We start from the raw sequence: 12500 nt of genomic DNA on the forward strand, positions 1-12500 counted from the left end.
TGTACACTAGTTCAGACACAGACCTATATAATATATATATATATATATATTTTTAATTATGAGAATTCTTTTATAGATATTAAATAAAAATGAGAGAAATTTTGGAAATTTTATCTGGAGTTATCGTTCTTGTTTTTGCCTTTTATTATTATTACAAATTGAAATTTGATTTCTGGAAAAAGCATGGCATACCAGGACCAAAACCTACAATATATTTCGGCACGGCAAAAGATATTATATTACAAAAAAAATTACCTGTACAATATTATAAGGAGATATATGATGAATATAAACATGCGTCACTAGTGGGTCTCTTCATTAAAACAATACCAATTTTAATAATAAAAGATCCTGCTTTGATCAAAGATGTTCTAATCACAGATGGTATGATATTTACAGGACGTGGTGTTTCTTACTCTAAAAAGGTAAATAAAGTAATTATTTCTTATTTTTTCACCTGAGAATTACTATTTTTTATTTTTTATGATATACAATTAAAGTTTGTGTGCAATTAAACGTTTAGCAAAAAGAATATTTTTATTATTATAAGAAATATTATACGCACTTCTGAAAAGGTAAACTCCCCGATTTTTTTCTCGATTGGTATACTACTGTATTTTGATGCCCTAATTACGAATATGATTATGAAAATTACCGACAGGGTCATTTTCAAGATCAAATATTTAAAAAACAATTTTTTTCATATTATTTCACGCTTTTCGTGTAGAAAATCGTGCATTCTTTGACAGAGAGCAGGGGAGAGATACAAGGAAAAGATACAGGGAAAAGAGATACAAGGAATAACGATGACATGAAACTAACGAGACGATTTGCTTATTTTATAATAAATATATGTAACAGGAGAAATATTTAATATTTATTATTAAAAAATGATTATTAAGCGCATATGTCATTAAAAATCATAGAGAACTTTTCGTATCGTCAAAAAAAAGCAAGAATTATCAGAACTATTGTATCTAAAAATTAATTTTTCAAAAATTTTTAATTTTTTTTTTAATACTCGAAATTTTTTTTACATATCAGGAACTCTAGGCAATCGTGAATTGAAGCTGTTAAGCCGCTCGGAACTATTCCACCTCGAAATTCGATAAAAAGTTAGCACCTCATTTAAAAAAAATTTTTTTTAATGTTTATTAAGCGGAACTCTTGTTATTAACTATAGGGAACTCTTCGTCTCGTCAAAAGTCATAGGGAACTCTAATCAGAACTCCTGAGTACTATATTTGGGGTGCTAACTTAACACACTTCATGACTATTATTCGTAATTATCATTTTTACTAATATTTATATACAGGCTGAACCGTTAATGGACACACTTTTTTATGCAAAAGGAGAAGAAGCATTACATTTACGAGCAAAACTATCACCACTTTTCACACCTAGTAAACTTAAAATTATGCTATCTTTATTAATACAACGCTCGGAAGCCTTTAAAAATTGGTTGGACAATTCGCTATTATTGAAAAATAAATATATAAATTGTAGCGAATTGACAGGAAAACTGACCGCCGACTACTCTGGTGTCTGTTTACTTAATTATGATGTCAAGACTTTTCGAGATAAAAAGATTGAAATTTTTAAATATGTGAAAAAGTTTAATAAAGGAGATTCATGGAAATGTATATTCAAACGATTGCTACCAGATAAAGTAATATACAACAAATTATATGATTTAATCAGTTATTATTTGTTTGATGCTGAATTGATGCAGTTTTGTATCCGCTTCGCTATGGATATTGTAAATGACAGAAGAAAACATAATATTTCCAAATATGATGTTGTTAATATACTTAAGGAATTCAAAAACGGAAAATCGACTGAAAAAGCAGGTACGTAAAAGCTTTTTACATTTTTGTTAAAAATTTAAAATTTATTTCACAGTAATCAAGGTATGCAATAGTGTTTTATAAAGAGATGGTAAAAATTGTAAAATACCAAATTTTTGCTTTAAAAAGTCAATAAAAATCTATTTCAAAACATGCTATGAAGACTAATCGTGTTTTTGTTCGTGATTTTCATAAGTGGCTTAATACACTTATCAATAAAATTATTGGCTTTTACGGATATTTTCTTCAAAGATATCAGATAGTTTATTACTGTGATTTTATCCATTGCTTATGCCAATATTTCGTGAAGCTACTATACAATATAATATTGCGCTCCTCGTCCTGATAAAGTGATCGGCAAGATTCATGAAACGTTGGCATTAATAATTTCGTACAGTAAATATTGATATATTGATCATCCTTAACACAAAGTGACAATTCTATTGATGAATTGAAAGGAAATGGGGACCACTCACATAGAATATATTAACATAAACAATCTGTAATTTCTTCTTTTTTTGTGAGCATACTTAAACAGATGATATATCAACAATACTACGCACTATTATTTTAAGACAATTGGTTAAATTGAATTTGCCTTTATAGATAATGCGATTTTTATTTATAATTTCATTATTTACACACACACACACGGATGGGTGCAAGGGGGTGGCCTTCGGCCACCCCCCCGCACCCACACCGTCGACAGAGGTCTGCCCCGACGGTACAATCATAGCAACAGTATAATCGTAGAAGTCGTGTGCCCCTTCGCAGGGGGTTGGGGGAGGTGAGAGTTACTTCGCGTGGAAAGTTTAACGTTTCTAAACAGAAGGAGATGTAAAATAGTACTTGTTATAATACATATATGGCAGAAATTATACGTTAATTTTGAAACTTTTTTTGTTAATAACTTTTTAACGGACAGTGACCGCCACCTAAAACCTGCGGGAGGTTACTCAGGGTCATGACCTTGACAACATATGTCAAGGTCAAGATCATCGGGGGGGATTTCTTCTTTGCAGAAATGTTGGATCAACATTTTGTTACGCAAGTATTTATGTTCTTCTTGGCTGCATTTGACACGTCTGCTGTAACAATGTCTAACACATTATATGAATTAGCTTTAAATCATACTATTCAAAACAGACTTCGCGAAGAAATAAATAATATATACATAAAAAATAATGGAGAAATAACATTTGACGATATAAATATGATGTTCTATTTGGATGCAGTCTCTAAAGGTAATTTATTCATTATAATTACTTTTTTAATAATTGATGTAAAATAAACCTTAGAGGAATATAAATTCAATTTTCCTACGATTGGAAACAAGACTGTTTATATGAGTATATCAATTAAATTCAAGAAGCGCAAATAAATTTAATAAGCGTCAAAGTTAAAAATTGAACTAATACACATATGTACTCATGCATATTCTTTTAAATAAATTTATTTCAGAATTATAATTGCGTGTCGTTACTATCAGAGTTTCAAAACAATCCATCTGAAATATTAATGTCAGTGCAATATTTTTTACACTCGTTTGATTTATTCGGTTGGTCCGAATATAAATTCAGCATTACACTAGGTCAGTTTTCATTTGCCGAATACGACAATCTAAACGCACTGATACGGTGCACACAATTCGAATGCGTGGCACCAAAAAAGTTCGCACTCAGTGCGCACTAGTGCAGTCTGTCGAATTCGCTATAAAACAATATCATTTTCATAAGATACAATTAATTCAAAATTCCTGTCTTCGTTTTTTCTATGGTGTTAGAAAATACGATCATATTACTTCTTGTTTTCAACGCTCTCGTTGGCTGAATATTTTCCAACGCTTTATAGTTCATTTATATTGCTTGATTCATAATGTTCTTCGTACTAATACTCCTAAATATCTTCGTAATAAGCTAATCCATTTCAACGTTGACTCTCACTCAAGTACTCTATCTAATACTCGTCAGTCAATATCAACTTTCATGTCCTACTCATCACGCATCTAAATTTCAGAGTGCCTTCTCTTACAATGCAGTGAAATTTTATAATGTTTTGTCATCTGCTTTACGCTCTTTACCACGACCTCCTGTATTTCGGTCGGAGATTACTCGATTGTTTCAAAGTTTTAATATCGGAGGAACTATGTATAATTTATTTCTTATTGTTCTGTACGAGTAGCGTATGTTATACCTTTTGTCTCTATTGTTCTATATACATTAGTTTATGTTTTTATGTATTTATAATATTAACTGTCTTGAATCTAATTTTAATTTCTGTAAATCACTTATTCTAATATTCAGGTACGGCTTTAAATCAGCTGCTTTTAGCTGTTGCCCAGCCTATTGTCGTGTAACTGATATGTGATATCAATATTACTGTATTCTTATCTTTTTAATGTTAACACAATAAAGTTATTATTATTATTTATGCATTTTTAAGGGGATGCTGATCTGACTGCCCAACTTGATCGAGGTCGATAGTACATATACTTTCTTAATTCCGAATTTAATAATAGTGACATCTTTCAGTCATTTTTTATATTACATTGTATCGTTTGTTTTTATATCGTTGTATTTCACTCAAGCGCATTCATCGAGTACCTATTGTTAGACATAATTTCTGCTCGGTTTCATGGTTCACTCGTAGTATACAAACGAAATTTTCCATGACTTTATTCTCTTCCAAAGCTTCTAGCTCTACAAGCATAGTATTGTTTTTTGAAGTTTTACTGATAGCTACTTATTTTAAACGTGCAAGATTTGAAATTCTTATTATATGCAGCACATATTGTGACGAGTCGACTGCAGAAGTCGATGAGAAAACTGTAGGTATTCAATTTTCTTTCGTTTTTTATATTAAATTGTAGTTGTCAGTTTGCATTGTTGTCGATACTTTAATTGTGGAAAAGGACTTTTAATAATCCGTAAATGCAATTAAGAGTAATGACTCATGGAAAATTAATCAAACTTTATCGATAAAACAGAACTTCCAGCATCCTTAAGGTTTCACGATTTCAAATATAGGATAAATTTCTGAAAACTAACGTCTGATTTTTATGAATTTTGACAGAAATACTTTATATGACGTCAAATAAATGCCCTTAAATGGATTTTCACCAATAAAGATGTTTAATATCAAAAACGTTTAAATGAAGTTATATACTTTATATTCAAGTAAATATATTTAATATTATACTTCTTTAGAATAAGTCATTATACGCGCGAAAATCGTACTCCCCCTTAGGAGTGTGTTCAAATTCCCATCTGGATGTTCTCTGGATATGTTATTCTTATTTAATGTTCGGTAAACGATAAAGTGATATTTGGGTGGCACTCGAGTGAGAATCTAAACATAGTCTAGCAAGGAGGGAAGGTGAAGTGAAAGTCGCTTCGCGTGGGAGTCGCACGCCCTTGAACTTTTATAATTTTATTTAAACATTTTTGACATTAAACTTGTTTGTCGGTAAAAAATCCTTTTAAAGACATTGATTTGACATCATTTAGAATATTTCTGCTAAAATTCGTGACAATCGGGCGCAGGATGTTTTCGGAAGTTCACTCCAAATATGATATTAAAATTGATAATGACCACGTCACTAGATTAAAACATCTGTTTAGTTTATTGTTTAATTTAGGTCGTATAATATATGTATGCAAATGTTTGACTCGTACTTCTTTATTATATTCTTGATTTTTAATCATCATTCAGCCGTTCCTCACTAATTGTAAGTTTATTTAAATAAGAAATTTAATGTCTGCTTTACGTTTTAATTACTATATAGTCAGTAGACAGATTTTTTTATAGTAAAAATATGCAGCTGGTAACTATCCAGTGACTAAATAGAGAACTTATCTAATCGATACTATCTAGTGACTAGGTCTTGACTCAAGTCTGCTAGCTAGACTCATTTCTACTTTGGTAATTTCTTATTATGTCTTTTTCATTGAAAACGTTAAAGATTTAACAAATTATAAGTTTTTTTAGATGAATGCATTTTTGCTTTTTTTAGTTAACTGTAAATTTTAACTATTTTATATATATACCTTGCATAACAAATCTAATAATTTCAAGAAATTAAGATGCATTTAGTTATTATTATAATTATTGGACATTTATATGGAACAAATTATTTACAGAAACGATGCGAAAGTATCCATTAGTTGACCTACTTACGAGGCAGGCTTCATCAGCTTACACTTTTAAAAATTCTCAACTAACTATTCCAAAAGGTCAAATAGTCGGTATTCCTGTCCATGCTATTCATTTTGATCCAGATATATATCCTAAACCTGAAATTTATGATCCTGAGAGATTCATCGGTGATGCTGCTGCTCGATCCAAACAATCAATGCATTACATGCCTTTTGGATATGGCCCAAGAAATTGCATTGGTACGTAATAAAAAACAATAATTTCATATTGACAATACATTGTAAATTATGACGATTATTTGACAGAATTGTAGATATTATTATTATTAGATAAAAAAATATACTAAAACTCCAATCAGCGAATACATTATCCCTTGAAACATACTTAGCGAAATTTCAATACTTCCGTAAAAAATTTTATCTTTTGCCAGTAATTTCTGAGTTTCGAATTTTTACCGATTGTAAAATACATTTACATATTTCTTTAACCCTTTAATTATTGCTTCTTTTAAATTATTTTTGATTCAGTAAAACTAATCAACTTTTTTAAAAGAAAATCTTATTTTAATTTGTTTTAATCTAATGAATATACAAAACAGTATTTCTTGCTAAAATTAATGTTTTGTATTTGTTCAAAAATAATATACACAGTTTCATTTTTTAAAATGGTATGATTTCTCATTTCGGACTGTATATCATATTTGATCGCGTTTATTATTTATGCATATTACAATTATGTGTATAAAAAAATCATTTTATATTATACATAAAAATTTGTCTTTTTATCCTTGATAATACGTTTGCGCGCGCACGCACGCACACACACACACAAAAGTACATTTTAAAACAATAAAAAGGTAAAAAGTTCATTACATAAACAAATATTAAATCAAATTATGGAACTAGCTTATTATATATAAGATGACAAAACAAATAAATTAAAAATTAGTACTTCCAAGCATACAATGTGAAACGTTTTGACTTTAGTTAGTCTCCGTCATCCAATTAAAGTACAGGAATAAAAAAAAAACAAAAGTTAAAAACAATAACAAATTAGCTTCATAACGAAACCTTGTAATTAAAACAAATATATTACATAACAAATTGTTACAAATCAGTACGTAATATTTTTAAATCAGGTAATTTGAAAAATCACATGATATTAGGAATAATTTTGGTAAATGTTCACTTTAGGGGACCCAGCTCCGATGACCTTGACCTTGACATATATTGTCAAGGTCATGATTCTGAGCAACTTTGCCTTAACAACTAGGTGGCAGACTCTTATAATTTTTGAGATATTAAGCGTTGAAGTTAATTTTAACAGTAATGAAATCTACTGCATTCATGCGAAGCAACTCTTACTCCACCTCTTCTTTTGCGAATGAACTTGCAACTTCCATGTCGCTTTATATATTGTAAAGTGTACGCGTGAATACAGTAGGTTTGTGAATACAGAGGACAATACAGTAGGCTCCACTACCGTTAAAAATAACCTAATTTAGTGGTATCATATATGGTAGCTGTCGCTTCGCGTAGAAAGTCGAAATTCATGCGCAATAGTACAACCATAGAATAGAAGTATGTTCGTATAGAAAGTCACATAGCTGTACTGTTGTACATGGATTTCGACTTTCTACACGAAGCGAGAGATACCTCACACCACTAAATGGGTTGGATTAGTTTATTTTTAACAGTAGTGGAGCCCCCATTATTTTGTCACTTTTATTAATAACGTTTTACAGGTGAACGATTTGGCATGTTACAACTCAAAATGGGACTCATCACTTTTTTACGAAATTATAAATTCAATATTTGTGAAAAAACCCCAAAAAGATTGAAATATATTTCTGCAATACTTGTTCAACAACCCAGCGACATATATCTTAAAGTAACAAAAATCGAATAGTATCCAATATATAATAATCTTCATATTTTATAATTATATTAATTAAGCAGATTTTCAAAATGCGTTTTGTCCAAAATTTTATTTTTTTAGTTAGAGATAGCGTTGTGTTCAGTGTTAAAAGACTCATAATATAAGCTACTTTGAGATGTTCAGACAGCATTTTTTTATCGTCAATTTATATATTGGAAAAATATAAACATTTTAAAGTGAATTATTTTTTTTAAATTAGAGACAAACAAAATATATTTATTTAACATTTTTAGTAACTGTTCACAGCAATTTTGTTTAATACGTCATATGTCATCATATCTTATTGATTGACATATTGTTATTTTTTGTAAAGTGCATAGTTTTCTTGTGTGTGTAGTTTCTGTTTTTCTCGTTTTCTAAAAATTACAAATTTTGAATAAAATACATATCTTGAAAGTTTGCTTTTCAATTATTTTTAAGAAATTTTATTCTGTAGATAAAATTACATAACCGAAATAAAACTGTGATTACGCCATGAACTATTAAAAATTCTTATTATTTTTGGCTTTATATTGTTTCAACCATGCCGTGTCGAAAAAGAGGACAAGCGACTTTCAGGACGAGCGACTTTTCTTGGAGATCTGCGGCTGTTGTCTAAAACATACGAGTACGCGAGTTTTCGCTGGATTATCATCGCGCGCGAATGCGTCTATTTTCACCGTTATAATTTGTAATTATTAAAGAGTGTTCGTTTATTACGTAATATGTCTTTCATTTCTGAAAAAAATTTTATTGCGAGCGCATAATTCGCGATCTTCATCAAGCGGTAAAATGTTACAAATGCGTGTGAACGCGTTGAATCGTTTGTTTCGCTTCGTTGAGAGATGAATATTAACTTGAAACCGGATACGTTTGTCGGAAATATCCTTCTGCGAGAATTCTTTGCTCGATTTGATTTAATCGCTTGTGTAAACCGCTAGGAAGTGAAAATAAAAACCGCTGTTTCCATGTTTGAGAGGGAAAGCTTACGGTAGAAATCGTACAAAATTTAGGAAGCTTAAATTTTTCAGAATTGAAATTAAGATTAGAATTATACTTTGGAGAAGCACAATTATTACAGAATTGTATTACTCACAATTCATGAACTCCAGAAGAAAACAGTGTTTGAAATGAAGCAAGACAGGATGCCAATAAAGCACGACTTTAATAGATCCTTTAGAATCTATTTCTCCAGTCGCGATGAATGGAAGAGGCAAGAGGTGCCCGCTATCGGAAATGGGGCATATAGTACACGGATGGCTCCAGAACTGATGCGGGCGCCGGTGTTGGAATCTGCGCAGAGGAGTCAGGGAGGCCCTCCCACTCTGAGAGTTCATTATTGTATTCCAATTGGAAATAGGAACCGGCCCTTGGAATACCCAGCACAGGGCTATGATAAGGAGCTGGTTGCGGGAACGCCACATCAATTTCTGGAAGGAAGAGGCAAGGATCAAATGTTGACAGATGAGGGTCTCGATGGGAGAAGCACCTTGCGAGAACCTTGCCAAGAGTATTAAGACCTTAAGAAGAAGAGAAGTTAGACTGGCAGTACAGATCTATACGGGACATAGCTTTACCAACTACCACATGCATAAGCTGGTGCACTATAATAATACCCCAAAATGCAGGAAGTACAAGTATGGCGAAAAAACCACTCTTCATGTGCTGTGTGAGTGTTCAGCTTACGTTGGAAGTAGACTATTCATAGTTGGCTCAGAATTTCTCAAGCCTGAACAGGTATGTCAACTCCAGGTCAGGAACCTTCTCTATCTCTGAAAAGAAACAGGTCTGAACTGACCAGGAGTTAATTCAACCGGGAATACATAATGGACCTCGTCTGTGTGTCGTGGCTTCCGGAAATGGGCTTCTGGAAGGAAGCCGCGTCTCGAGAATATTATTATTATTATTATTATTATTATTATTATTATTATACCTGCGAGAAAGAATTTAAGTGTCCTTCCACATGTCCTCTTCTCAATTTTCTCTACTAATCCTAAAAATTAAGTTTCCAAGAATTTGAATGTATAACGATAGTTTTTATTTCAAAACATATATGAAGAGAGAAGTAGAAAGGGTAATAGACATAAACACGCATTTCAATTTAAAGTCTAATAGTATACGTATGTACATACAATTGGAGAGCATTGTATTATAGCATGTCGCTTTTTATTTAAAAGAGCAGTTTAATTTAATAACATCATATTTTCATCCTTATTAAAAATCATTTTATGTTTATGGATTATAATATGTATTTAGATATAAAAATTTGCTTTATATATTTATTTTGTTTAAACCCCGTATTAAATTTTATCTCGGAAGAATATCATACTATATTTTACAATATTATCCTTGTATATATATTTGCTAAGTATAGTAGTATACTTCTTAATACATTAATGTACTTCCTTAATGTAACATAATGCATAAGAGAAATAATATAGTTTAAGTATAAACACTAAAAATATTCATTTTTTGTATTCCAATGTAATAGTGACTCGTAAAAAGAAAAACTAGATAAAAAACTGGAATTTAATTTTTTTTATAACTTAAAGTTATTGCTTTCAATTAATTAATGAAGTACATTTGTGTTGTTTTCCACTTGGACATATCTCGCCCAAGCAGGAAAATCTTTAATTCCATAAACGAAAACTCCCCATGTAGGAAAGAAAATAACTTCTACTATCAAACTGTAAATCGCGGGTGCACAGCCTCCAGCAATCAACCAACTTGTAGGAATGTGTCCTGCGATTGTTATAATTGCATTTGGTGGTGTGCCAACCGGTAAGCGAAATGAAAACGAACACATCAGGGTGGCTGGTATCATTAAGTACATAGGATGTATTTCCATTGCCACACACTGAAAAACAGACAAATAATTTTCTATTTTTATATTTATTGTAAAAGTTTTAGTACTTATTATTATATGATTAATATATTGTATTAATAAATAAATAACAATTAATTTATGTTTTTCGAAAAAATTAACAAAATTGTATTAACAAAATATTAAACGTAAGGTATATAAATAAATAAGGAGTTTCAAAACCTTAAGGATAAATTGTAAAGATATGTAAATATCTTCAAAAAGAGTAGTTTTTATAAGAAGTCAGTAACGCAATTTTAAGGAGTTGCGTTTCAAATTACGCATAACAATACTAATATTGTCTCTACCCCTTTTACTCAGAACTACCAAGTACTGAATAATTGCCTTTATCCTAATCAAAATAAATCAAATACAAGGAAAAGGAATATTTCGCTGACGCATGTATCTGAACGGTCTCGACCGTCCTCCCCTTTATGCTTCTTCTGAGATCTTTTCTTCTTAAGTCAATCATCGTACACCACACGGTCGTACGCATTATTGGAGCATGCTACTTAAACATTAACTTAATGTATATACAAATAAAAAATGTAAAAAAGCTATATTTTGTGAAAAAAACCAAAGATAATGCCATAAAAAAGAAGTGAAATCGTTCCTCACAGAATAACAATCCGATAGGCATGGCGCGCATAAGGATATATGCACTTTAAGTACTATTTTATTCTAAAAAACAGCTTTTTCATAGGAGTAGCAGCAAAAAATCTCTTTAAGGACTTTTATTTTAACCCAAAATAAAAATTTCTACATAGTTTTATCAAAATTGGAGATAGTTGGTTTTCGGAAGTACAACTTAGGAAAAGTATTAAAGAGTTTGCGGATTATGACCTTATTTTTATTTATTGTTAATGCCAACATTTCGTGAATCTTGTCCGTTTACATTATCAGAGCGAGGAGCGCACTGATACTACATTTCTATTTTAGTTTTACTTTCCAATCTGCTGTGTAAAAGAATATGCAATTGCATAAAAGAATTGGATGGCTATCATATAATTTATTATTAGATAAAAAGGTCTAAATTTTTGAGGATCTCTTTTTGAACATGGCTTGACCTTTTCATTTTTATATGATTTTTTTAAGGATATTTCTATTGTAAATAAAGTTTGATCTTTCAATACCGACAATTTATCATCTCGCTCAGTCTGTGGTGATCTGTCACAGTATTAAGATATTTTCTTTTGTATAATACACATAATGTTTTTTGTCAAAGATTACGAGTTTTCTGTATAATATGTATTCTGTTTTAATTTATAACTTATTTGTGACATATTTTCATATTTTAATTGCAATTTCTGTGTCTAAGCCAATGAACCGATTGTTTATTTTTAATTTGTACATGACTTTGTTGGTGAGTTTTGAGCATTTCATTTACGACAGAGTTTTTTCACTAATAGATTCTTATCAATGTTTTACTTCAAATTTACAGAGTTATTGGTTTGCATACGATTTTTTAATAGTATACCAAATAAATGTCATGTTCTATATGGAAAATCGAGAGGTCAATATCAAAATGTTCATTTTTATCGTTTCAATGATTTATATGTATATCGACTGTGATATTTCGATGTCTGAAAAGGGCTCAATCCAAAAGCCGAAACTAATAACATACTTATAATAATTTTTAAGTAGATTTAATATAATTTTAAGTAGTTCTTAAGTATTTTCTATATTTACGTATTTGTCAAAGCCTAATTAATTACATG

General features: G+C 30.5%; 2 protein-coding genes across 4 annotated transcripts in view; one reads left to right on the forward strand and one right to left on the reverse strand.

The window, feature by feature from the left end:
* LOC108782574 (probable cytochrome P450 6a13) overlaps positions 1-7925 on the forward strand; it is a 9666-nt gene extending 1741 nt beyond the window's left edge. For all 3 annotated transcript variants that reach the window (XM_018550873.1, XM_018550874.1, XM_018550876.1), the window contains exons 2-6: positions 77-425; positions 1316-1850; positions 2870-3091; positions 5987-6241; positions 7747-7925. In XM_018550873.1, coding sequence (XP_018406375.1) covers positions 90-425; positions 1316-1850; positions 2870-3091; positions 5987-6241; positions 7747-7910 — 1512 coding nt within the window. In that variant the 5' untranslated portion in view covers positions 77-89 and the 3' untranslated portion in view covers positions 7911-7925. The remainder of the gene's footprint in view (positions 1-76; positions 426-1315; positions 1851-2869; positions 3092-5986; positions 6242-7746) is intronic.
* A 2563-nt stretch (positions 7926-10488) lies between these two features.
* The window catches only part of LOC108782573 (uncharacterized), a 21681-nt gene continuing 19669 nt past the window's right edge, over positions 10489-12500 (reverse strand). Inside the window, 1 exon segment of the mRNA XM_018550872.1 lies at positions 10489-10776. Within this exon segment, the coding sequence (XP_018406374.1) occupies positions 10489-10776 (288 nt within the window).

This window comes from Cyphomyrmex costatus, unplaced genomic scaffold (genome assembly GCF_001594065.2).
Source record: "Cyphomyrmex costatus isolate MS0001 unplaced genomic scaffold, Ccosl1.0 scaffold1317, whole genome shotgun sequence".
Classification (NCBI taxonomy): domain Eukaryota; kingdom Metazoa; phylum Arthropoda; class Insecta; order Hymenoptera; family Formicidae; genus Cyphomyrmex; species Cyphomyrmex costatus.